We start from the raw sequence: 27,965 nt of genomic DNA on the forward strand, positions 1-27,965 counted from the left end.
CCTTCATAACCTTTACGGGGCTGGGCAGTGTTGACGCCGGAGCTGGCAGGGGGTGGAGCGGTTAGTAAACAGCAAATGCGGGAACTGCTGGGCCGGAGTCAGCCATGGACTGGAAAGAAATTCTTCGCCGGCGGATAGCGACGCCCAACACCGGTCCAAACAGTGAGTTTGGGAGGGGCCGCCCGCAGAGAGAGCCAGGCCCTAAACGCCGGGAGGTAGGGGGGAGGATGGATGGGGAGGAGCAGCACCTGGGAGCCGTGTTTTTCGCTTCGGTAAAACCTCTCCTGACAAAGGAGGCTGACTGGGATGTGGTTTAGGGATCCAGAGAGTTTTGGGTTTTTTGTTTTCGGGGTTTTTTTTTTTGCGGTACGCGGGCCTCTCACCGTCGCGGCCTCTCCGGTTGCGGAGCACAGGCTCCGGACGCACAGGCTGAGCGGCCATGGCTCACGGGTCTAGCCGCTCCGCGGCATGTGGGATCTTCCCGGACCGGGGCACGAACCCGCGACCCCTGCATCGGCAGGCGGACTGTCAACCACTGCGCCACCAGGGAAGCCCTCAGAGAGTTTTGACCCACACTTCGCTGGGAAGGGATTTGCGGGAATGAAAAGCTACCTTAGCCACGCACTTGCATGGTCCTGACCTAGACTTGTGAGGGATAATTGAGAGTCCTGGCGCCATCAACCCTTTGATCCTATTAGAACCTATAATCCATTACCCCTACCGCCTTTTTATTGTCACACTTTTCACTTCCCTCCTTATCCATTTTAGACTTAATAATCCATTTTTCCTTATCTCTTTCCCTCTGCGTCACGTTTGTTAATCAACCTGGTTAAAACTATCTTTACTGTTTCACAACTGCATCCAGGACAGCTGAAAGTAGTTAGAGAAAAACGAAACCTTGGTGAATTTCCTCACTTCTAATTCATGTCCACTAACCTAAAGTAGGTGTTTTAGTCATTCATTTACACTTCTTCCGCGTTACCCTAGACATTCACTCTCCTACACTCTAAGGCAGTTCCTTCTCATCTCCCAAACCTCTAATCCTCAGTATGTCCTATCTACTCCTTACCTTTAGCTGATGAACTAGTATATATATTTGAGAAAGTAGAAGCAATCAAAGAGGAATGTCACCTGTTCCCATTTACCATTTCTGTCAGCCCCCCCCCCACTCCCCACCCACTATAGGCAACCGTGCACTCTGCCTTCACTGTTAAAATGGTGAACTGGCCAACAGTCCCTGTACTCCAACGCTGGATCGCGTTTCTTTCTTTTATTCACTGACTTCACTCTGGCCTTATCCTCTCCTTTATACACCATCAAATTTTCTTTCTCTACTGGTTCATTTTCATCAGCTCTGACAAACATGCTGTAATATCCCCCATCATTTAAAAAAAAATCATTTGATCTCACAACCCCCTCCAGCTTTTGCTACTTTTCTCCGCACCCCTTATAGGAAAACTTCTAGGAAAATTTACCTGTACTTGTGCTTTCTCCTCCCCTTCACTCCTAAACCCACTCCATCGCATGTCTGTTATCTGGATAACCTAGGCTATAGCAGTAAACAGAAATCCTTGTCCTTGTAGAACTTACACTTTAGTGTTGGCAGAGATGATAAAATAGTAAGTAAATCGTATAGGTTTTACTTCTGTTGAAGGCTATTTCTTTCATCAATGTGCTAGACCCCATTTTTGCCTCCTCAAGGATGTACTCCTATGGTCATCCTCTGTCTCCTGCATCATGAGATTTTCTTTCATTCACTCCCATCAGCATATGAACATGGTGGTATTTCTCCCACCTTAGAGAAACTTTCTTAACTTCCACCTGTAGCTATGCCTCGTTATAGCAACACTTGTTAAAAGAGTTGTTGGTTGAATCTGTCGTTGTCTCTGATTCCTGCTTGTCATGATCGTCAGTGATCTTCACATTGTTCCAGTGCTCAGTTGTCCTTATTTTACTTGACCAGCCAGCAGCCCCTGCCAGGAACATAGTAGGTCACTCCCTCCTCCTACACATACTTTCTTCTCTTGGTTTCTGGGAGACACACTCTCTTAGTTTTCCTACTACCTCACCAGTCATCCCTTCTCAGTCTTTGCTTTTTCTTCCTCTTCCTCCCAAGAACTTAACATTTGAGGGCCCAAGGCTGAGGCCTTGGTCATTGTCTATTCTCTGTCTACACTTACCTTCTTACGATTTTAAATAATGTCTATTTGCTAATGTCTCCCAAATGTATATCTCTAGCCTGGACCTCATCCCAAATTCCAGGTTCATATATCTATCAATAATTGTCTACCTGACATGGCCACTTGGATCTAACATCTTAATCTTGTCTGAAATTGAACTCCCACTCTCCTTCCTAACTTGCTTGCTCGTAGTTTTCCCCATCTTAGTTGCCGACAATCGCATCTACTCAGGTCAAAACCTTTGGAGACATCTTTGACTGCTCTCTTTCTCCAAAACCCACATCCAGTGTGTCAGCAAATCCTGGGACTAAAAAGAAAATATATCCAGAATAAATTTACTCCTAGCCACCTCCATTGCAGCCACCCTGGCCCACGCCACCGCCATCTGTCACCTGGATTACTGCATTAGCCTCTTAATTCCTTCTGGTGGCTCTCACCCTCATCAGAATGAAAGCCAAGGTCTTTCCAAAGGCCTAGTGGCCTGCCCCCCCCCCATTATCTGGTGTCCCTCATCTCCTGCTATTCCCTCTGGCTCATTCTGCTGCAACTGCACTGGCTGCCTCCCTCTTCCCTGCACACACCAGGGACACTCCCATTTTCGTGCGTTGGCACTGGCTGTTCCTTCTTCCTGGAATGCAGTTCCCCCTGGATATCTGGATAGGCAGCTTCCTCACCTTCATTTTTTTTTTTTTTTTTTTTTTTGGTCAATTTTATCTCAGTGAGAGAGTCAGTATCTCTGACACTGTTGAAAGCTGCATGTGTGTATGCAGTCATCCACTCACACATGTACTTGTGTATCCCTAGAATAGTTGAATGATGTAATTAAAGTGACTCTTGGGATTTGGGCTCAGGTGATTGGATGATAGTAGGACCACTTACTGAGATGGAAATATGGAATTAGAAGAAGAGTAGTAAGGTGAGGGATAGGGAAAGTTATTCTAGGTATGTTGGAGCATGAGGATGAAAATGTTTTGTTTTGAATGCGTGAGTTTAGTGCAATGTCTGGGTTAGTGACATAGGTTTGGGGCTTAGAGGTTAAACTATGAAAGTTGAAATGATAGAGGAAGAAGATTAAGAAAAAAGAAGAGGGACTTCCCTGGTCGCGCAGTGGTTAAGAATCTGCCTGCCAATGCGGGGGACACGGGTTCGAGCCCTGGTCCGGGAAGATCCCACATGCCGCGGAGCAACTAAGGCTATGCTCCACAGCTACAGAGCCTGTGCTCTAGAGCCCGCAGGCCACAGCTACTGAGCCCACGTGCCACAACTACTGAAGCCTGCGCGCCTAGAGCCCATGCTCTGCAACAAGAGAAGCCACCACAATGAGAAGCCTGCACACCACAACGAAGAGTAGCCCCTGCTCGCCACAACTAGAGAAAGCCCACGTGCAGCAACAAAGACCCAACACGGCCAAAAATAAATAAATTTATTTAAATAATAATAATAAAATAAAAGTGGATATATGTATATATATAACTGATTCACATTGCTATACAGCAGAAACTAACACAACATTGTAAATCAACTGTACTCCAATAAAAATTGGAATAAAGACAGACAATAAGATCAGTTAAATAAAAAAAGAAAAAAGAAGAAATAGCCATAAAATAGGAGAATCAACAGAGTGTGGTCCCATAGAAGCTACAAAAAGTTTAGAATCATGGACAGTATCAAATTTAACAGAGAAATCAAGGACAGGTGTGTCCATTAAACTAAACAATTAGGTCACATGTTGCCCCGGCAGTTTCCATAGAGTGGCAGGATTGCATAAAGAGATAGTTAGAGGTAAGAAAGTAGAGATCACCAACACAGGCCTTTCATTTGAGAAAGTGGATGAGGAAGAAGGAATTATGTGTGGCAACAGGTAGAAAGGAAGGAGTTTTGCGGAGGAGATGGGACAATGAGGGGTTAGCCTTGGGTGAGAGAAGAGCTACGTTTTCCCCTGAAACTGGCAGGAAGAAAGTAAGATGCAGATTTGATACCTTCCTGTCCTCCCACTCCACTTAGATGTTTGTGGGTATCCATGCCCAGTAGACTCAGTTGTTGGTGAACTGGGTGGGATTCTCATCTGTTGAGGGTGAACACAGGGAGCTTGCGGAATGTAGTGAAAGTCTGGAGCAGTCAGTCACCAAGAGGACATCAGGCGCAAATAAAATATGTATTGGTGGTTTGGGGAGGCTGAGTTATTAGTAACCGTGAAATAAATTTGTGGGACCAAATATTTGCAAAATTTGGCAGTTTTCTCCAGCACCATTGAGCATTAGTAAACAGATTATAAAATTGGTCCAAGGTTAAAAATTAACAAGGCAGATATGGCAGAAACGCAGGCAGGAGTTTCGGGGAACAACTACACGCATGTTGAGAAGGAAGTGAGACCAAGAAGAGGAAAAACTTTTGAGAAAACAGATCACAGAATTGAAGATCCCAATGAGGCTGAAGTGCAGTGAGGTTTTGCTAACCATAAGCTTGTTTTCTATGTCTGAGTCTCTTTCTGTTTTGTAAATAAGTTCATTTGTATCTTTTTTTTTCATATTCCGCATATAAGCGATATCATATGATATTTGTCTGACTTCACTTAGTTTGATAATCTCTAGGTCCATCTATATTGCTGCAAATGGCATTATTTCATTCTTATGATGGATTAATATTCCATTGTATATATATACCACATCTTCTTTATCAATTCATCTGTCAATGGACGTCTAGGTTGCTTCCATGTCTTGGCTATTGTTAATAGTGCTCCAGTAGTGAACATTGGGGTGCATGTATCTTTTCAAATTATAGTTTTCTCCATATATATGCCCAGGAGTGGGATTATAGGATCATATGGTAACTCTATTTTTAGTTTTTTAAGGAACCTCAATACTGTTCTCCATAGTGGCTGTATCAATTTAAATTCCCACCAAAAGTGAAAGAGGGTTCCCTTTTCTCCACACCCTCTCCAGCATTTATTATTTGTAGCCTTTTTGATGATGGCTATTCTGACTGGAGTGAGGTGATACATCATTTTAGTTTTGATTTGCATTTCTCTAATAATTAGCAATATTGAGCATCTTTTCATGTGCCTGTTGGCCATCTGGATGTCTTCTTTGGAGAAATGTCTATTTAGATCTTCTGCCCATTTTTTGATTGGAATGTTTGGTTTTGTTGGGTTTTTGGGGGGTTTTTTTTTTTTGGTATTGAGTTGTATGAGCTGTTTGTATATTTTGGAAATTAATCCCTTGTTGGTCTCATTGTTTGCAAATATTTTCTCCCGTTGTGTAGGTTGTCTTTTCGTTTTGTTTATGGTTTCCTTTGCTGTGCAAAAGCTTTTAAGTTTAATTAGGTCCCTTTTGTTTTTATTTCCAATATTCTAGGAGATGAATCCAAAAAGATATTGCTGCGATTTATGTCAGAGTGGTCTATGTTTTCTTTTAGTAGTTTTATAGTTTGTGGTCTTACATTTAGGTCTTTAATCCATTTTGAGTTTATTTTTGAATATGGTGTTAGAGAATGTTCTAATTTCATTCTTTTATGTGTAGCTGTCCAGGTTTCCCAGCACCACTCATGGAAGAGACTGTCTTTTCTCCATTGTATATTCTTGCTTCCTTTGTCGTAGATTTATTGACCCTAGGTGCATGGGTTTATTTCTGGGCTTTCTATCCTGTTCCATTGATCTATATGTCTGTTTTTGTGCTAGTGCAGTGAGGTTTTGAATAACAACCAGAAGGAGAGAACATTTTTGAGAGTATATTAAAGTTTAAGATTTCAGAACAGGAACAGGTAAGATCTGTGGTCTTTCTGAATGAACAGAGTGCAGTAGAGGTGGAAGCCTTCAGAGTTGAGGGGGCACCTTCACCCACCTAAATGTTTATTCTTCCATAATGATTGCAGGTGAAGAAAGCTGTGCACCAGTCTCATGGTTCATGAGAGGAATGGCTAAATGAGATGGCCATCTGCCAGCAGCAAGCAGGTTGGGTAATAGCACCCTGAGGTGTGAACTTCAGATAGGTAGAGGAATAGTGACTATGACACTGAAATTCCCATGAGGTCAAGGGCTGTGCCTGCTTTCTCGCTGCTCTAGCCCCAATGTCTAGTGCAGTGCTCTGTTTGGAGTAAGTGCTCAGTGAGAACTTTTGATTGAATGAATTAGAACATGTCAGGTCTATAAGAGAGGCAATGACTTGAGAAAGAGACAAGTATAGTGATAAAAATAAGCGGAGGGAGCATCTGAGAACTGCTTGAAGATGTAGAGGAGGCTGTTTCCGTTGAAGATAGTGATTCTTGGTACTTCAAGAAAGTTAATATAGATGCTTAGTGTCTAAGTACAATTGTGAAGGCCTTTTTTGTACTGTAATTAGACCATAGTGTATAGATGTCTTGAAAAAAATATTGTTTGATTTTAAAAGTGCTTTCCCCTCCTTAACTTGTTTTGTTACCAGAAAAAAAAAGTGAACAAGAATTAAAAGACGAAGAAATGGATTTATTTACCAAGTATTACTCAGAATGGAAAGGAGGTAGAAAAAACACAAATGAATTCTATAAGACCATTCCCCGGTTTTATTATAGGGTAAGTGGTATCTAAGCAAATGTCTTGCAGAGTTTGTAAATGAAATGTAATTTTTCAAATGGGATTAAAAATCTTATATTTTATAAATAAACAAATTGATTATATTTTAAATTTTGTACATTTATTGTTTCATTCTAGTTGACCTTATTATTTTTGACCTGATTAAATCTTGGTTTTTCATATAAGTAGGTATAAAAACACAGAGTTGTTATTTGCCACTTTTTTTGAACTGTAGGCTTTTTCCTTCCTCCTAATTTTTATTATGGATGTTACTAGTAGGTATTCTTTTGGATTATGTTGCCAGGCTTTCTATAAGACTTAGATTTACTTGGCTGATCACAATTTTTAACTTTGTCTTTTACTCATAAGGTGCAAAATGTTTTGCTCAAGGCTAAACTGAAAAATAGATTGAGAGTGGAAAACAAATTTTAAGAGTTATACTTAATTATATGTTTCCTTGTGCCAAAATGGTAAAGAAGGCTTTGAGGAGGGTTATAGATAAAACAGTAAGACTTTAAGAAAGATATTTACAGCTGAAATTGAAGGCTTCTGAAAAGAATAAGTCCTATTTAGTATTATGGGAAATGTAACTACTATAGAAAAGTTAACTTTGGAATTTTAGCTGAATATCTCTTAAACCTGTTACCTCCTAAACTCAATTAATTACAACATTATTTGCAAAGAAAGTAAATATTTTGTTTTGCTTGCATCAAGGAGTGAGGTAGATTATCCAGATAATTTTAACTTATTTCTTCAAGTACAAACTCTTTTTGTACTTGTGTACATGTGAACCATTTTACTGGAAACTTTTTTGTAATACTATATGTCTCCCAGACTTTTAAGAATTATATGACTAAACCACATTTGTCATGGAAAAGAGAAAAAACAGGTAAAGTTGATATTTTCCCATAATAACATTGCCCAGAGATGTAAATAAACATTTTTACATGAATCCTTCTACATATTTCTATGTGTGTGTGTGTGTGTGTGTGTGTGTGTGTTTAACAAAAATGGGGTCACATCATACATACTGCTGTTGCTGTTTTGCATTTCACACTTTCTTAATCAGAGGCAGTTAGACAACTGAGAATTTTTTATAGTCTCGGGGAGTGGGAAGAGGACTGCCATTTATTGAGTGTCTACGTACTTCAGAGCATTTTATATTCATTATTTCATGTAATCAGGATTGTGAAAGCATTATCTTACTAACCCAGGAACAGCCCTCAGATGCTGACATTACTCCATTCCCAGGACTCAACTTTCCTGTATTTCTAGTACCAACCATCCCCTTGTGTTTTCTGAGGGAATCCCCTTTTCCCCCATTTCCATCTCTTCTCTGACCTCTTCCAGATCCCAAATGGTTTCTGGTCTGCAGATGTGGATTTGTGGGATGTTCTTTCCCTTGTTTCTTCTTCCTCTACTTCCACTCCACTGCTTTAGAGAAACCACCTGTCATCTTTGGTCGCCACTTCTCTCCTTGGCTGGTTAGCTGGTTGACTAGCCCCTGGAGCACAATCCCAGTCTCAGCCCCAGCCTCACCTCCTAATGCATATTCCTTCTCCATCCCTTTTGATGGGAGGAATGGCATCTTAGTTCTTAGAAATAAAAAGTGAAAACCATAGCCCCCAATTTGGACTGTGGGTTACTTAGCTACATTTAATGGGGCAAAGTTACAGAAAAGTAAGAAGAAATCCTCAAAGCAAATTGTTTGAAGTTGTTAGAATGAGTCATTTTAAAGCCCTGCTTAGGGAAATCACCACAGGAGGACGAACCTCTGCTTTGGAGGCCAACTAGCAGACATCGGCTTAATTATCTCTAGGAAGTAAGGTGACCCAGTCTCAAAAAGCATACTTGGCTAAAACTGTCGCTCTTCAGCCAATCCTAATTTAGTTCTTTATTAGTCTAAGGTTACAATGGGAACAGTGCTCTACAAATATAAAATGAAACTTGAGCTACATTGAGAAAATAGAAAAAGTGGTGGTCATAAAGTAAAATAAGAGCATGACATTCGGATACATTTAGTTTGGAGATGGTTATCCTACGTTGAACATCTGTCATAGTACTTTACTCCTAGCAGTCACTAGGAAATAGCATTAAAGTCTACTTAATTGGGAGAGGTACCTAACTACCCAGTGATGGAAATGAGATGGAGAAGAGAAAATACACTAAATCCCTGATGTCAGAAGACCCGGATTCAAATTTTGTTACTTTAGTTGCACAACTTTGAGCAAGTCATTAACATTAGGTGTGAAATTGAGGGGACAGAGGAGTACAGGGAACCAAACCAAACAACTCATAAGAAATTAAGACAGACTTGGACTCTGAAGATTTAAATCTTTAGTCTGGGACTGGCTAACTGCATATGTATTCTTGATAAAGTCATCCATCTCTTGATTTCCTCACCTCTAAATTGAGTATGATGAAATGCATCTCACAGGGCTAGTAGGATTAAATTAGAATGAGTGTATTGATGCCTGATATATTATGGGCACATACTAAATGTTGTGTTTAATTTTTAAGTAAACCTGTATGGATCTAAATAAAGAAACTTGGGCTAGATGGTTAGCCTTTTCCAGGCAGAACTGGCTTCACTGATCACTGAATTCTCTGTGGATCTCTTTTTATTAAATGAACTTTTTAAATAAATGATGACCTAAAATTAAGCAAGATTGAGATACAAAAAGTAATTTTGAGACAGTAGTATACATAGTTTTTTGAAGCCAAATACATTTTGCATAACCCAATAGTCTAGAATTTAAGTGTAGAAATTAACTCTACAGTGTATTTTTAGCTGCCAGCTGAAGATGAGGTCTTACTACAGAAATTAAGAGAAGAATCCAGAGCCGTCTTTCTGCAAAGGAAAAGCAGGGAACTGTTAGATAATGAAGAATTACAGGTAAGAATGGAATAAAAGGTTGCTTTGGAGGTTCACCATTTCTTATTTGTACTACATGTGTCATGTGGGATCTCGGGGTGCCTAAATGGAGCCAGTAGTGCAGTGACTGAAAGCACAGGCTCTGTAGCGATGGTTCCCACCAGAATCAGCTGCAAAGCTTGTGTGTCCCAAGGATAGTTTTGTATTGTTTTTTGAAGTCCATAGGTGATTTTTTTTTTTTTGCGGTACGCGGGCCTCTCACTGTCGTGGCCTCTCCCGTTGCGGAGCACAGGCTCCGGACGCGCAGGCTCAGCAGCCATGGCTCACAGGCCCAGCCGCTCCGCGGCATGTGGGATCTTCCTGGACCGGGGCACAAACCCGTGTCCCCTGCATCGGCAGGCGGACTCTCAACCACTGCGCCACCAGGGAAGCCCTCCATAGGTGATTTTAATGTGTGGCCAAAGTTGAGAACCACTACTGTAGGGAGTAATATTAAGAAGACTATCATCTCCTATTATCCTTTTGATTACTAATAACATGATAAAAAATAGCTAGCATTGGACTTCCCTGGTGATCCAGTAGTTAAGACTCCACGCTTCCAATGTAGAGGGTGTGGGTTCGATCCCTGGGCAGGGAGGTTCCGCATGCCATGTGACATGGCAAAAATAAATAAATAAATAGCTAGCATTTATTGAGTGTTTACTAAGTTCTAAAATTTTCATATACTGTTCCTCTTTAATCTGTGTAACTATATGATGTAGACACTGTTATCCTTACTTTACAGATGAGAATTGAAACAGAAACTTTAAGTCTACTGTCCAAGATCACAGAGCAGGGCTGGGATTTAAACCCTTGCATTTTGACCCTACAGTAGTCTATCACTTTAATGGAAATAACACATTTAACTACGTTTTTAAATTTTGTGCAGTTGATTATAACATCTTAATTTCTGCAATTCTCCTAAGAACTTATGGTTTTTGCTGGACAAGCACCAGACACCACCCATGATTGGAGAGGAAGCAATGATTAATTATGAAAATTTTTTAAAGGTTGGTGAAAAAGCTGGACCAAAGTGCAAGTAAGAATAATATGATTAACAAAGGAGTATGTTATGTTAAGCATTTTAAATGCCTCAAGTAAATGTTAATGAAAATTTAAGTCAATAATATGATAATTTAAGTCAGCTTTTCATTAAACTAATAAAGTTTAATAAAATTATTTACAGTCAAGAAAATTACATTGGTATAAAGTTATTAAAAGAAATAATATAGCTTATTTACAGCATTATAGGTCCTCATTCTTAAGACAATAGAATTAAAGATGTATGGCTTAACATTTTCAGTTTTGAACTATAGTTCTCACTTTGATTTTTTTCCCACCACTTTGATTTTTAATTGTTTGAATTTATGCTGTTGTCTGCTAAATCATACAGAAGTCATTTTTATATTACATTGGCAGATGATTTAATCTTTATTTCCTTTCCTTAGGCAATTTTTCGCAGCAAAAGTCTTTGCTAAACTCCTTCATACAGATTCTTATGGAAGAATTTCCATCATGCAGTTCTTTAATTATGTCATGAGAAAAGGTGATTTCATTTTCATTGTACTTGAACTCCTTCTATCTGGGAATCAAGTAGGTTTCCAGTCAGTGCTTTTATAGTATCCCTTCCATGTCAAACAACTCTTAGTAAATTTGAATAACAGAATTCTTGTCTTTTGACCAAGATTTGTTTTCCTATTATTATGATTCTCTCCTGGAACTTACTAGAGCTGAAAGTTTCTACCATACATTTGGGTTCATTATTATAAAAAACAAACAAAACAAAAGCCTCATGTATCTTGAAGATACTAGCTAACTAGATATATCAAAAGCTGAGGGGGCTTCCCTGGTGGTGCAGTGGTTGAGAATCTGCCTGCCAATGCAGGGGACACGGGTTCGAGCCCTGGTCTGGGAAGATCCCACATGCCGCGGAGCAGCTGGGCCCGTGAGCCACAATTACTGAGCCTGCGTGTCTGGAGCCTGTGCTCCGCAACAAGAGAGGCCACGATAGTGAGAGGCCCGCGCACCGCAATGAAGAGTGGCCCCTGCTTGCCGCAACTAGAGAAAGCCCTTGCGCAGAAATGAAGACCCAACACAGCCATAAATAAATAAATAAATCAAAACTGTCAACAAGTAAAAATAAATAAACACTAAAAAAAAAAAAAAGCTGAACCAGGAGTTTTAATGGATGGTTATTTGAAATACTTTAATTCACTGGTAATTTTATTTCGCCAATATATTACAGGTTGAGTTGCCTGAGAGGATAGTTTCAAACTCACAACTGTAGCATCATCTCAAGGAGTATTTATTAAACAAGTTGGAATTGTTATGATTCCTATAAGTTCCATAATGACCTGTCAAGTCCTGTGTGTACCAGCTTTAATATTTGGTTGTGGTAATTAACCTCAGTAGAATAAAAGCTGCTTCATTAAAGGCATAATATCAGAACTCCTGTTTTGGTGGAACACCAGTATTCTCAAGGGCATCAGCTTTACTGTCACTTTAGGCATGGTAGAATTGTTGATATCTGCAGTTAATTCTATGGTATATTTATTTTGTTTCAAACAATTTTTGGATTAATGAGATAAGTAATACATGTGAGAAAAATATGTTTATAGAGTCATTAAATTAGCTTGTCTCTCTAATCTATCTCCTTTTATGCATATATATATATATATATATATATATATATATACACTGAAGGATAAATCTTAATAATTATATTTCATTTTCTTTTTTATTGTCAGTTTGGCTTCATCAAACAAGAATAGGCCTCAGTTTATATGATGTTGCTGGACAAGGGTATCTCCGGGAATCTGTAAGTATTAACCTACTTTAATAAATGCTAGACACCAAAATGCTAAACAGTAGTTATCACTGGGTGTTGAGATTACAGATAATTCTTATTTTGTTTTTGTTTCTCTGCTTTGTTTGTTTTTACAAATAACGTGTTACTAAAGAACTTTTTAAGTGTATATTGGTCACAAAAATTCCTTTCTAAATTCTTTTTCTCCAACCTTTAAAGAAAAAAAAGCCTTTTAAAGGAGAAGAAAAGAATGTAATGTTTTAACTGGATTAAAAATCATTGAAGAAACAGTGAAAAACTTTTGGTTATTCATGAGTGTTATCAGTGTATGACTGTTTTAAAATGTAAGGGCCAGTAGTTTTTCCTTTTTTAGGAAATATAAGAAAAATAATGTGACTATAGTCCCACCTGCAGGTTTGGGTTGTAAGGTCAGTTACCAAGAGGCTATTTATTTCCCATTAGGCACTAATTTGGTTATCAACAGGTTATCAACAGAGAATTATAGCCTCATGATCCAAATCACTATTCTTGTAAGTGTGGGTATCTCAATTATATGGGGACTTCCCTGGTGGTCCAGTGGTTAAGACTCCGAGCTTCCAAGGCAGGGGGCCCAGGTTCGATCCCTGGTCGGGGAACTAAGATCCCACATGCTGCGCAGCGTGGCAAGCAAGCAAATAAATAAATAAGTAAATCAATCAATCTATATCTTCTTTTCAGCTCAGGCTTTTTTTCCCAAATATATACAAAGGGATAAGGGAGATATGCATAAATATGAACCAAGTTAATTAATCACTTAAATAAATATTCAGATATAAAATTTAAAGAGATGTAAATTCCCTGTTATAGTTTATGTTTCCTGTTATAATTTGTTGCACTCTGTTTTATCCAGATTTCTATAGATAGAATCTGTTAGCTCATACTGGATATTTACACTTAAAAACCTTTCTAGGGCCACAGTATAATTCTTGTCCTTTAAGGTTCAGATCAGCTTGACAGTAAAAGGTTCTTGCAAGATGTATTGAACAGTAGTTGATACTTACTCAGGTCAGATATTGGAGTACTTCTATAGCTCTGAGAATTCTTGTCAGCCATTAGTTGGTTTACAAAACAAACTTTTCTTGCCTCTTCCCATGAATGGAAACAAAAATTGAAAGAAGAATGGGAGGAAGAGAGAGAAAAGCAACAGTATATCTCTGTAGTTGTGTTTAAAAGGGAGTAATGTTCCCTTCTCTCAATGAAAGAAAACATTTCTCTCAAAGAAAAGAAGTAACTCTCCTAACCTTGGCACTTTGCCTTTTGAAACCAGATTTTGTGTCTCCCTTATTTAAAAGACAGTAATTTCCAGAGCCAACATCTGTAATTTGAGTAGTATAGGCAAACTCTCATTCACTTACTAAATCTTATTAAATAAGCAATTACCAAACACTTATTTGTGCCAGGTACATTGCTAAGCCTTACTCTTATGGTGCTTTTTTCCTAGCAGAGTGGGGAGGCAGACACTAAATTATCAGCAACATGATTTCAAAGAGTGACAAGTTCTAAGGAGAAAATAGGGTACTAGGAAAGTGTATGACTGGGGTTGGGGAACTATTTTAGATAAGATGGAAGAGGTGCCTCTTTGAGATAGTGATTGAGTTTTAGCCATGAAGGATGAGAAAGAAGCCAGCCTTATGAAAATGTAATACAGAAGGAACAGCAAGTTCAGTGTCCGCAAGGCACAGTTAAACCTGACCTGTTCTAGGAGCAGAAGGAAGCCAGTGTGGCTGGAGCATATGAGCGAGGGTTAGAGTGACAGGAGGTGAAGTTGGAGAAGTAGGCAGGGCCACATATTGGGTTGTTAGACCATGATAAAGAGTTTGGATTTTATATTGAGACTAATGGGAAGACATCAGAATTTTTTTTTTTTTTTTTGCGGTACGCGGGCCTCTCACTATTGTGGCCTCTCCCGTTGTGGAGCACAGGCTCCGGATGCACAGGCTCAGTGGCCATGGCTCACAGGCCCAGCCGCTCCACGGCATGTGGGATCTTCCCGGACCGGGGCACGAACCTGTGTCCCCTGCATCGGCAGGCGGACTCTCAACCACTACGCCACCAGGGAAGCCCAGCCATCAGAATTTTTAAGCTGAATCTGTCAGGATATGGTTTACATTTTATTTTATTTATTTATTTTTTGGCCATGTGGCTGTGGGATCTCAGTTCCCCGGCCAGGGATTGAACCCTGGCCACGGCAGTGAAGTTCCGGGCTCCTAACCACTAGACCACCAGTGAACTCCCTGGTTTACATTTTTAAAAATTACTGGATGTGTGGAGAACGAATTGTAAAGAGCCTAGAGTCAAAGAAGAAATAATTAGGAAATTACTCTGGTTGTCCAGGTGAGAGATGATAGTGGCCCAGACCAGGGTGATGTCTGTAGAAGCCAGTAATAGATTAATTTAGTATATATTTTGGACACACACACCCCAACAATGACAAAAAGTTGCTGCTGGATTAGATTTTGGGGGTAAGGGGTGGGGGCCTTGGTGAAGAAAAGGTAGGAACCAAGTTTAACTTTTTTACTTTGAATAAATGGTGGAATAGGGGAATATGGGTGAGGACCAGGGTTGGGGATAATAAGAGTCCAATTTTGGACACACCATGTTTGAGATGCCATCTGTTCTACAACTAAATTATAAAGTGTCTCAAATGAACTAGAAGCATTATACTTTACAATGGATAAAGCAAAAGTAATGAAATTATTAAAATAAATATAAGAAACCATGAGAGGCTTTTAAATATGTAATCTTGGAATAGGGAAAGCCTCTCTAAGTATGACAAAGCTCAGAAGTCTAAAAAACAGTAAGTTCAGCTAAATTTTTAAAAATCTGAGAGCAAAGACCATCATAAACAAAGTTAAAAGAAAACAACAAGCCAAGAAAAATATCTGAAACTCAGTCACAAATGAATTTATTTCATCATTCATATAGTTTTAATACTGAATAATTTTTAGGACTGAAATTATATTCCAGTATCTCATGAAGAAACAAGATCAGACATTTAACCCTTTCAAGTTTTATTTTGTTTTGTTCTTTCAGGATTTAGAAAACTACATATTGGAACTTATCCCTACTTTGCCACAATTAGATGGGCTGGAAAAATCTTTTTACTCCTTTTATGTTTGTACAGCAGTTAGGAAGTTCTTCTTCTTTTTAGACCCTCTAAGAACAGGTAAAAGAAAATCTTATCTAACTTAGATATTATAAGATTATCATTACTTCTAAATCTCAATAACTAGAGAAAAGTCTTTAAAATGTTATTTATTTTCCTAACATGTTATTGCCGTTAATATATAAATCTTTTGACATGTAGATCTTTTGATTTACTTGTGCCAACCATAATCAGCTGTGTGACAGTGGGTATATCACCTAACCTTTTTACAATGTTTTCATCTCTAAAATGAAGTATATTCTCTCCAGATCTAAGAAGCCAGGTATTCTGATATAATTTGCTATCCCTGATAGGTAATATACTGGAGCGTTATTCTTTTTGATCAAAAATATGAATTGGGAGGTAGGAGGACCATTTAGCCATGATGTGTTTTTCTCATTTTCAAGTTAACTATCCTATATGAGGATCAGATTTGTAAATTTTGCCTCATTCACAGTACATTTATCAACTATTCTAACCTGCTAGGCTTAAATACATGTGTCTGGGACAGAGGCCCAAATCAAAGCCCCTTCTGTCCTTGAAAATGCAGCTGTGAGTCCATCACAGAATGGGGTAGCTGTCAGTTTTTTTAAACGCCTCCATTATAGGCACACACACATCTTTTTCCTTGGAAATTTACGCAATAATAATAGCCAACAGTTTTGACTGTTTATTATGTACTAAGTACTGTGCTAAGCATTTTACATAGATTCTTTCATTTTCTTCTCATAACTCCATTAGGAAGGTATTATTACCCACATTTTATGTGTGAAGCAACTAAGACTTAGATGGATTGCATGTCTAGGAGTGGCATTTAAATCCCATCTCTCTTAACCACGCCTCTATACTGCTTTCTATTCCAGAACCTGCAAAGGAAAACTGGAAGCAGTCTCCTTATTTGACTACTGACAGTATCATATCCATAACCACAAAAAAATTAACACAACTTTTTTTGGAATCTGGTCTCAATGTAATTTTGGAATTTCTCAATTGGATGTATATAGTTGGGGGTATATAGGTAGACATACCTATATGAGATTTTATTAACTATTCCCTGCAGATTTCCCTTTTCACAGAAATACATAGTAAGGACTTTGGAGCATGAGAGCTAGGAAGTTTAAAATATCAATTGTGCGGTTGCTCTTCTAAAATAATACTTTTATAAAATTGAGTTGCTCTTGTTTTTAAAATTAAGTTACTGTGTTTATGTTCTTTAAAGGGAAGATAAAAATTCAAGATATTTTAGCATGCAGCTTCCTAGATGATTTATTGGAGGTAAATATGTTTTTAAACTACTTAATTATATCACTTCACAGTTGCTATCTTCTAATTATGTCTCTATGCTCATATAGTTAAGGGATGAGGAACTGTCCAAGGAGAGTCAAGAAACAAATTGGTTTTCTGCTCCTTCTGCCCTACGGGTGTATGGTATGTTCCTATAGTAATGCTATAATTTGAATTATCCGTTCCTCAGTTAATGTTTCATTAACTGGAGTTCAAAGGACAGTTTTATACATAGCCTAATTTACCTTAAGATCAAAGTATTCTAATTTCCTTAAGAGCTTATATTCTAGATTATTAAATTTTACTTGTTTAAATACCAGCGTTTTATATTTTTGTCACTCTTATTTAAGTTAGTACATTTCTAACACTTTAACATAAAGAATGTAGTTTGACTTTTTTATTGTTGACTCAGGAACATTATTATGAACATCACCTGTGATCTTGCATTGTGATAAAATGCTACTCTCAGGGTCCACAGAGGGGTGTGTTTTAGGGCCTAGTTTGCCTTTTTTCTTGAATTTCATTAGTCTGTTACATTGTCCTTTTGGGTGGTCTTGTGACTCATTTTGGCAACCTTGACCTCTGCTTTCAAGTGCCAGCATTTCAGTGATTTATGTTGGTTGACCCCTACCTCCATCTAATTTAGAATCCTAGGAAAGTTATAGAAGGTTGCAAACTGAAAACAAGTAATGATGTAAGTGAAATAGCATAAAGGCATGACCTTTATGATGAGTTTTCTTTGACTGGTTCTGGCTTAACAGTTGTTCTGATAGAGATTGCAGGGATAGCAGATGTCTACCATGACTGTAACATAATTAGTTTAAAAATCAAAATATTAACCAATAAAAATAACTTTTTGTTAGTGTTTATTCTTTTGTCTTTTAGTTAGAACTTTATTTTGGTCGTAAGTGTCTTTTGATCATCTTTCTCCCCAAGGCCAATATTTGAATCTTGATAAGGATCACAATGGCATGCTCAGTAAAGAAGAACTCTCCCGCTATGGAACAGCAACCATGACCAATGTCTTCTTAGACCGTGTTTTCCAGGAGTGTCTCACTTACGATGGAGAAATGGTAGTAGTTTAAATCTCTAAGTTTTAAAAATTTAGGCTCCTACAACTTCCAAAAGCCTTTTTTTTAAATTGAAATATAGTTGACTTACAATGTTATATTAGTTTCATGTATACAACATAGTGATTCACTGTCTTTATAGATTACATACCAAAGTTATTGTAAAATATTGACTATATTCCCTGTGCAGAGATTTCATTATTTTTTATGGCTGAGTAGTATGCCATTGTATATGTATACCATATCATCTTTATCCATTCATCTGTCGATGGACACTCAGGTTGCTTCCATATCTTGGCTAATGTAAATAATGCTGCTGTGAACGTTGGGGTGCATGTATATTTTCAAATTAGTGTTTCCATTTTCTTCAGATAAATACCCAGGAATGGAATTGCTGGATCATATAGTAGTTACATTTTTAATTTTTTGAGGAACCTCCATAATGTTTTCCATAGTGGCTGCACCAGTTTGCATTCCCACCAGCAGTGCATGAGGGTTCCCTTTTCTGCATATTCTTGCCAACACTTGTTAGTTATCTTTTTAATGGTAGCCATTCTGACAGGTGTGAGGTAATATCTCATTGTGGTTTTGATTTGCATTTCCCTGGTGATTAGTGATGTTGAGCATCTTTTCATCTGCCTGTTGGCCATCTGATGTCTTCTTCAGAAGAATGACTCCTGGGCTTCCCTGGTGGCTCAGTGGTTAAGAATCCGCCTGCCAATGCAGGGGACACGGGTTCAGGCCCTGGCCCGGGAAGATCCCACATGCTGTGGAGCAACTAAGCCTGTGCACCACAACTACTGAGCCTGTGCTCTAGCGCCCTCAAGCCACAACTGCTGAGCCCACGTGCCACAACTACTGAAGCCCGTATGCCTAGAGCCCGTGCTCTGCAACAAGAGAAGCCACTGCAATGAGAAGCCCACACACTGCAACGAAGAGTAGCCCCCGCTCACTGCAACTAGAGAAAAGCAACAAAGCAGCAACAAAGACCCAAAGCAGCTAGAAACAATAAATAAATAAAATAAAATAATAAAATAAATTTATTAAAAAAACAAAAAGAAGAATGACTCTTCAGGTCCTCTGTCCATTTTCTTAATCACAAAAGCCTTTTTCTTGATATGATACAGCATTATTTTCATATCAGTGTATAACAGTATCTTAAGAAGTATGAACTGATCAAATTATTTGAGATAATAATTGAGATCAAATTATTTAGAACCTTTGATCTTAAGGTAAATTTGCTTAAAAACATTACTTCCTTTATGGACTCAGGGCAAACAGAAAATTTTAATATTTTTGTTCATTTCATTGTCGGTGCACCTATTGTAGAGAAGTGTGGACTAGTAAAAAAAAAAAAATCTGAAAAACAGGTAAACCCTATTGACTGTTTTCATATAGATGGTTCATTCATTAAATTACCAGGTCAGAGATAGTACCACATATGCCATGATTTAATTTAAATCTAAGAATCAGGTAGTATTACTCTAAGTGGCTACCTTAGCAGCTAAAGATTTGCTAACATGCACCTGTCCTTTTATCACAACAATGCAAAATACTTGAGAAGAAAATTCTAAATAGCATTTTTAAGTCACCATTCTTGCTATTAAAAATATGTGTTAAGGATCTGATAACTTTTCCAAACCAATGATGCTTAAGAAATGGTCATACTGTCAGAAGAGAATCAGGGTTTTAGGTTTTATCATTTAGCTTTAATAACAGTTTTCTAAATAACACCATCGTTAGCCAACTGCAGAGGGAAAGGTGCAAAAACTCTGCTTCGTGACTCCCACAGCTGCCTACAGTTAACAGTGAGGAGCTTGGAGTATGCTAATAACCTGGTGAATAAAGAAAATCAGAAGCTACAGTTAGGCATGGAGTTTAGACCATGATGAGGCTGCATCTCTAGCTTTTTATACTACGATTTATGCAGAAAAGAATTCTTAATCTTAGCCTAAGAAAATCCTTTCCAAGATTATAAACTTTTCCAAGTGAGAATCTCCCAAGTACTTTACTTTTATTAAACATGCAGAAAAAGTAATCTGTGACTATCCCTTTTTCGTAGAGAAAGCTTTCTGTTCTGTTCGTGTCTTTTCAGCCTTCATTTGTACTCTCTTGCCCCCTTTTTGGATGAGAACAGTGTCAGATCACTGTAGAATATCTGGCACTCTTTTTTTAAATTTATTTGTTTATTTTTGGCTGTGTTGGGTCTTTGTTGCTGCGTGCGGGCTTTCTCTGGTTGCGGAGAGCAGGGGCTACTCTTCGTTGCGGTGCACGGGCTGCTCATTGTGATAGCTTCTCTTGTTGCGGAGCACGGGCTCTAGGCACGTGGGCTTCAGCAGTTGTGGCTTGCGGGCTAGTTGCTCCGCAGCATGTGGGATCTTCCCGGACCAGGGCTCGAACCCGTGTACCCTGCATTGGCAGGCGGATTCTTAACCACTGCGCCACCAGGGAAGCCACTCTGGCACTCTTAAGATGACTTTTTGGAAATCATCTGAATTAAAGTTTAAAACTAGTTCAGAATGACCACACCGAAATGAAAATACAAATTTAGTGGCAACATGCAAAGGTTAGTCACTGTCTGTCCATTTCAAAAGCCTAATGAATGAAAATTATGGCTTAACACAGCAAATCTCTCATAAGAAAATGAGCTGTGCCCCCTCAAACTGTCCTGTACAGATAAACTGCTATGTAGAATTCCTAGAAACCAACATTAAGTATATATTAAGTATGGATTTCTCGTTTCATATTTTTACAAAAATTGCCATCTTTGATTACAAACGTCTTCAAATCATCAGTCACTTGAAAAGTTAATTACAAATAAGGCCTCTAATGAATGTCATTTTCTTTTCTATAGGACTATAAGACCTACCTGGATTTTGTTCTTGCATTAGAAAACCGAAAAGAACCTGCAGCTCTGCAATATATTTTCAAATTGCTTGACATTGAGAACAAAGGATATCTGAATGTCTTTTCCCTTAATTATTTCTTTAGGGTAAGTCTCATTTGTGTAAATGTGTCTTTGTTATACAATTTGGTTTAAATTACCTACCCAATGACAATTTTATCTAACTTGGGATGTTTAAATTTAACAAAAGCGTTTTACCTAACAGATTTCAGAAGGAAATCAAGTCAGGTTTTAGTTTTGTTTTTTTCTATTTTTAAAAACATAAATGGGCTAAATCAATACTCATTTGATTAGTCGTAGAATACTAAAAAGTGTGTAAATATACGTCAGGGGCTATTAGCTAGTGGAGATACAAACATACCTGAGAAATTGTATGCTCTTGGTGATTAAAAACTAGTATGTAAAATCCTACAGAAACTTTAATTATACAGTACAGAAAAGGTAGCTCCTTTCCACAGGAGTTTTGCACATCTGGTACCTGTAGATTCTTTTAATTGCTATGCTGTAAAAAATATAAATTTAAAAATTGGCTAGAATTGTGGGCTGCATTTCAGTGTGAAACAGATTTGCTGAAATACTTATTCTGTGCCGTAGGTGGTCTCAGAGAATAACATGATGAGCTCTGAAGTGGAATTTGATTGTATTTTACCTGATAAGCATTCTGCTGCAGCAGGTGTAAATGTAGGAATGTCTTCCCTTTTAAGATAAATCCTAACACACCATTGTAAAGCAATTATACTCCAATAAAGATGTTAAAAAAAGAAAAAAAAAGATAAATCATTCCTCAGTTTGAACGGTGACTTTTCTACTTGATGGAAAGGTTTTGTACAGTAGTGTTCCATTCCATTGCCACATTTCTATAGCTAGTTTCCAGAAGACCATCCCATCTGATTTTTATATGGTTAAGATTGATAGTAAGAAGAAATTTTTTTTAAACAATAAAAATGACATTTTCACATCTTTGTCATAAGAAGTTTTCCCCCAGAGGCTTTTTCTTTTCCACTTAAAAAATTTTTGATACTTTTAAAATAACTTTGATTTCTGAGTTTCAGAGTATATATTTCATAATTTCATGTTAAATTCCCTGAAAAGCTTTCTATTATGATTTTGTAGGTAGTAATGACTGCAGATTATTATAAGGATAAATTACAATCCCAGTATTAGGATGCATTTTTTAAAAATTGAATGCTACGTGGGCTTATATCAGTGGCTCATCTGAGAATATCACCCATCATAGGGATGTCCCCCACTTTAGGCAGACCTATTAAATGAAAATTCAGTTTTAGGAAAACAAAGTAAATATATCTTTTGGAAGCTAAATACTCAATCCCTTTTCATAAAGATTTTTTATAGTATCCTCTACTCTTTGAATATTAAATTTTATTTATTAAATACATTGAAAATATTTCATACCTTTATTTTATCAAAGTTTATTTAGGCTTGGTTGTATGGGCTAAGGTAAAAAGTTACTGGTGCTGAACCCTACAGTCCTGGACTGTTCTTAGAGCCTTTGTACATCAGTATCCCAGTGATAAAAGCTGGGCCCAGATGGTGCACTCTAGATCATTCCATCCAGGTCTCCTGCTCTAGTAGCTTCGAGTGTACTCAGATTCTCATCTGCTGCAAAGAGATGCCCTGTGCACATTCTGATATCAGTGGCACTACAGAGTAGGCACTTGGAACATATTATTTTCCAAGAATTTTAAGCTTCACATTTTCCAGTGAATGACTCCCACCTAAAACATTTGTTAGTTCAACTGCATCACAGGAGATTCTCAGGCAGTATTTTTTTGTTAAAGTTCATAAAAGAGAAGAGTTTGAGGGAGGTTTACCTCCATTTTTTCTGTCAAGTAGAAGAGAAAGTGTAGGGTGGGAGGGGAGGTGGTGGATTTGGTGCCTTAAAAAATGGTGAAGGTATGAATAGCATTCCTGGAAAATTGGAGAAGCAGGTCATAACAGAATTGCTAGGCCTGTTAAAGGCCCATCTGGGGTTGGAGACCATTCCTATGCAATAGTAATCTGTACTCTTGTATACTTTTTTTATGAAGTTCTCCATAGCTAAGGTGTAGGTCTAGAAAGGTTGATGGTTACACTAATCCAGTGTTTAGGTTTTCCTCAGCAGATGTGAAGCAAGGTCAAGGAATTTGAGAATATTGGCAAGAGCGGTTAAAATGATGAGGCCTATGGTCTGAAAGGATAGGAAATGGAACTGGAAAGGGACCATGGGACAGGACGGGGAATGTTGCATATTTTGTTTTTTATTTAAAGATTTATTTCTACTAAATACAGGCCATACAAGAACTAATGAAAATCCATGGACAGGATCCTGTTTCATTTCAAGACGTCAAGGTTACTGTTTTTCTTTAATTTACATAACACCACATAATCATTTGCATTAAATGAAGTTTTTACCTGAAAGCAACTTATGAAATACTGAACCAAATCAAGTATTTGCTGTTATTTGTTCTGAATTAATATTTAAATCCTTAGAAACTGAGAACATACTTGGACTAATGATTTGTGCAGTATAAGATTTTAGCATTGTCAGTCTCATGTTCTCATTGGAAGCATTCATTCATTTTGATTGAAAACTAAGAGAATCAGTACAGCCTGTATCCTTTGGTAGTCTACCCCACTGTAAACTGAATTTGGGGGAGCTGTTTAGGTTCAGGCACGTTTTTAGTCTGCTACTTCAAAGAGCTCGCTTGCTTTGGTATTTAAGGAAACATCAATCTTACAGTATGAAAACTACCACTATTTGAAATACATGCTGCTACTTAGCATTTTAGTAATCAGACTTTTACCAGCTATGAACCACTTTGAGTATCCAGTATTGGTTCAGGTGAAGTAATGTAATAAAATAACCCATCCAGTTTTAACCAAGTATAATGAGATAAAGGGCTATTTTGGTTTAATATAAGTGAGAAAAATTTGAAACTATGCAACTGGCAACTTAAGAACTAGTAATTTTAAACTGCCACCAACCTGGAAAGGGAAGTTTCACATACACACAAGATTAAAAGTTCATGCATTTCGTTTACCTGAATTGTTCTAACCTTTAAAAATGCAATTTGCCTCTTTAAATGCTATTAAATACTTTGAGTGATTTTACTACAAACAGATTAGAAAACATGTACTAATTCCCCGTAAGTAATCTTATAGTACACGTCATAATATAGAAGAGGTTCTTCCATATATTCCAGTCATTTTTAGCACAGTTTAGTGTCACTGTGGATGACTAGTTCTTTAATACCGAGCTCCCCCCACCCATTCCAGGTCCAGAGTAAAAGGTTGACATCATTATTGGAAATGAAGCTTTGTCACTGTCTTGGCTCTAAAGCATTTAAGTTTTTACTTTGAGCCAAGTTTGCACTTAAATCAAGGCCTTGCTTTATCACCAGTTAGAAGACAACAGAAAAATATAAGTAGTTAGTTAACATATATTCAAAGAACACTGCATTAGTTTTGCTGCTAATTAGCTATGCAGCTTAAACTCTGAGTTTCAGTTCCTCTGTAAGACACATACAGGCATACCTTGTTTCATTGCATTTCTTATAAATTGAAGGTTTGTGGCAACCCTAGTCAAGCAAATCTATCGGTGCCATCTTCCCAACAGCATTTGCTCACTTGGTGTCTCTGTGTCACATTTTGGTAATTCTCACAATATTCTATTATTATTATTATTATTATTATTACATTTGTTATATGGTGATCTGTGACCTTTGGTGTTACTACTGCAAAAAGATTACAACTCGTTGAAGGCTCAGATGGTGGTTAGCATTTTTAGCAATAAAGTATTTTTTAATTAAGGTATGTATATTTTATTAGACATAATGCTATTGCACACTTAACAGACTACAGTATAGTATAAATATAACTTTTATATGCACTGGGAAACCAAAAATTTCACATGACTAGCTTTATTGCAATATTCACTTTATGGCGGTGGTCTGGAACTGAACTCACAGTATCTCCAAGGGTATGCCTGTACCTAAGGAATCTTCCAATAAAATTTTGTGCGTATAGAGAAGAGGTGGATTGCCTGTTAAATGAAAAAGAAAAAATTGGAACAAAAAATTTTACATAAGCTCAAGTGCCAGCCCTGAATTTTAGATCACCCTATGATAGAAATTAAGTGAATCAGATATCAGATTTCATTGTATTTTTTTCCTCTCTTGCAGGATGAAATCTTTGACATGGTAAAACCAAAGGATCCTTTGAAAATCTCTCTTCAGGATTTAATCAACAGTAATCAAGGAGACACAGTCACCACCATTCTAATTGATCTGAATGGCTTCTGGACTTACGAGAATAGAGAAGCCCTTGTTGCAAATGATAATGAAAACTCTGCAGACCTTGATGATACATGATCTCTCAAAGACCAGACTGTATTCATTAAAATAAGCTTGAATGCTACATGTAAAACCTTTGAAGCAGAATCCTTAGAAATGGTCTAAATAAAACACTTCATATGTCTATAGAACACAGCAAATGTTCTGGTTATTGGAATTTTGGTTGTAGTGGTCTGGAAGAAATGGGACCAAATTAGGAGTCAGTAAATTCTGGTTTCACTTAGCTCAAATATGGCAAGTGTGATCTGGTGAAGGTAGGAGTCCACTTTGAATCTGTATAATCTTTAGAAATAAAGGAAGTTTTAATGGAATAGTTCTGACATTAGTCACTAAGAATTTGAATACTTGATAGTTTAAATTATATCATTTAACCTTGAATATTCTAAAGTATTATGTATATCAAAGATTACAGACTTCCCCATTCATCAGAGTAGGGCCATTTCATTTCTGGCAAGTATTTGGACATGATGTTTATTTTAATAGAATGTTTCAATAAAAAGTATTCAAGTTAGTATTTTACTTTAATTAAAATCATTGTTATAAAAAACATTTGTCTACCTTTATTAACCAGCACCAGGGTTACATTTTACAAAACTTAACTCCATTTTGTTAAGGATTTTTGTTAGAGAATTTGTTAACTAAGTGTAAAGATTCTCAGTTATACTGTTTAATTTTTAAGAGATGAAAGAAGAGAGTAGAATATCATGAACTATGATTCAGAAGGAAGAGTAACTATTAAAAGGGTTGAAAAGGAAGAAAAAGTGAAAGAGGCTTAAAAATAAGACAAAACCATTTAATGCATTTATGGGAAATTTTATAGTTTGCATAAATAAAAAGTATAAAAATTTAAGGCACAGTGAATAACTGTATAAACATTACAAACTGGCCACTGTTGGACAAGTAGAAAAAGTAAAATTCAAGAAATGTAAAACCTTCATTAATCATTATCTTCCTTCTACTACAATCAGAAAAGTTTCTGAGTCAACTCTTAGATCTAGTGCCTCTAGGGAGAGAAGATTCAGATCGCCTTTAGATATGCTTGCCTTTACAGGATAACCAAATAAATATTTGAGCTTGAATATCTTCTCAAATGAAGATAAAAATTATAGGGAACACATCAGATTAGCATTGTTTAGAGCTACTAGTAAACTATAATTTATGATATTACATAATCTGACAATCCTTTAAGCACTAAATTATATAGTTTATACCCATGACCAAAAAGATCACCGTCACATGCCATGAACCACCATACCATGAATCCATGTAACTGAGGATTCCTAATGAAGAATTATCTTTCCTAAATTCTTCAAATTTCAGTTGAAGAACTTAGTGGGCAGATGTTCATGTTCATTGCTAACAGACTTCCATAATAAGCCCACTGTAGCTATGTTGTTTCTTTGAAGCTACATAGATATAGTTAAGATTGAAAGCTTAATGCTATTTAGAAGGCTATTAACAACCATAATCCTAAAAACTCTTTAAGTTTGTGAATAGGTTTTTAAGAGCAGCATATCTGAAATACTCTACATATTCCTCCTTATCCACATTTAGTTATAAATCTAAGTCATACAGATATAAGATCCTGAACACATATAGAAGTATTTTCAAAATTAGTTTCATATTATACTTTTGTAAGGTCTGCTAATGGCACAGTGGGTACAGAGATGGCCAACTGGGTCAAGCGAACCATCCACTGTTGTTGCTTCGAAGTGGTGAATGACAGGTAACTTCATTATGCTACCATTGCACATTGTACAATATTTAACAGTGTGCCCTGGAGGGTTAAGTCTTCATCTGTCCCCCAATCTTGACCCATAGGAGGCATTCAGGGCTGAAAGAGTGACATAAACAGGATGCCACGTGGGTAATCACTAGGTATTACCATTTGAATACAAATACATTAAGATTAACCTTCATTAAAAAATGGAAACCCATCTTAAGATTTGGTGGCGTTATAAACTCAATCACCTTCCCATGAAATAAAGTTAATTCTCAAGGAAAGAAAATTCAAAATGCTTTCATCTTGCTCCTTTTATTACACATTCAGTGAACCATCCTTAGTATGAAATGAATGGTTAGATATATAAATGTAAGAAAGACATAACATGAGAAGATCTAGGAGAAAAATCCTCATTTTAATCTGAGACTATGAATATCAGCTCCAGTTAGCCTTATTCAGCAACTTAACCTATTTTTTTTCTTACACAAATAACAGACAAGCTTGATAATTTAACTCTTCTTAATTGGTGGTTAGGGTTCTAGAATGTCCTTAACTTTTTTTAAAAGATCATTTTAAAACCAAAGCACTAATCTGACAGTAAAAGCATAGTACAAATATCCAAATTTCAGATCTGGCTTTTGCTAGATAGAGCCTAAGAATAAAGAAACATTCTTCCCTTTCCAGATAACTTAATAATTTAAAATATAAATTACTATTAAGTCCCACTGAATAGAGAGTGTGAAAGTTCCTGGTATAAAAACTACCTTAGAAGTTTGATGGTCATTTCATTCTATGGAGGGACAGAGACTGGATTTTGTTTGCTCTCCATAATTACTTCACAGTCTCCCTCCATTTCAAAATTGAGATTCACAAATGAACTGGATACAAGTGTTTCTGGTTGATCTGACTGAACAATGGAATCAGCCTGCAGCTTATTTTGCTGGTATTGTCTTTCTGCTTCTTCAGACATCCTGTTTTCTTCTTCTTCTTCTTCCTCCTAA

The 27,965-nt window shown here is 37.2% G+C and overlaps 2 protein-coding genes across 5 annotated transcripts in view; one reads left to right on the top strand and one right to left on the bottom strand.

The window, feature by feature from the left end:
• Window positions 1-34: 34 nt before the first annotated feature.
• PPP2R3C (protein phosphatase 2 regulatory subunit B''gamma) lies at window positions 35-25,808 on the top strand. Of its 2 annotated transcripts, XM_079912372.1 has the most exons (14): window positions 35-162; window positions 6,599-6,726; window positions 9,518-9,622; window positions 10,567-10,679; window positions 11,089-11,186; window positions 12,388-12,458; window positions 15,519-15,651; window positions 16,850-16,905; window positions 16,983-17,058; window positions 17,851-17,987; window positions 20,839-20,976; window positions 21,484-21,570; window positions 23,179-23,238; window positions 25,071-25,808. In XM_079912372.1, exons 1-14 carry the CDS (start codon window positions 105-107, stop codon window positions 25,257-25,259), a joined length of 1,449 nt encoding a protein of 482 aa, XP_079768498.1. In that variant the 5' UTR covers window positions 35-104; the 3' UTR covers window positions 25,260-25,808. The 2 variants fall into 2 exon arrangements, with proteins under 2 accessions (XP_079768498.1, XP_079768499.1); XM_079912373.1 differs by lacking the exon at window positions 21,484-21,570.
• Window positions 24,524-27,965, bottom strand: part of FAM177A1 (family with sequence similarity 177 member A1) — a gene marked incomplete at its 5' end in the record, with an annotated part of 28,375 nt that continues 24,933 nt past the window's right edge. For 2 of the 3 annotated variants that reach the window (XM_079912376.1, XM_079912374.1), the window contains one exon: window positions 25,802-27,961. In XM_079912376.1, coding sequence (XP_079768502.1) covers window positions 27,755-27,961 — 207 coding nt within the window. In that variant the 3' untranslated portion in view covers window positions 25,802-27,754. Of the gene's footprint in view, window positions 24,932-25,801; window positions 27,962-27,965 lie in introns of those variants that run through there. The other variant, XM_079912375.1, reaches the window with a different exon arrangement.

This window comes from Stenella coeruleoalba (assembly GCF_951394435.1).
Source record: "Stenella coeruleoalba genome assembly, chromosome: 2".
NCBI lineage: Eukaryota > Metazoa > Chordata > Mammalia > Artiodactyla > Delphinidae > Stenella > Stenella coeruleoalba.

Coding starts and splice junctions, on each gene's coding strand:
- PPP2R3C (XM_079912372.1), top strand. CDS start 105: ATGGACTGGAAAGAAATTCTTCGCCGGCGGATAGCGACGCCCAACACC. Junction 16,906..16,982: donor TCCTAGATGATTTATTGGAG/GTAAATATGTTT, acceptor ATGCTCATATAG/TTAAGGGATGAGGAACTGTC. Junction 17,059..17,850: donor TTCTGCCCTACGGGTGTATG/GTATGTTCCTAT, acceptor TTTCTCCCCAAG/GCCAATATTTGAATCTTGAT.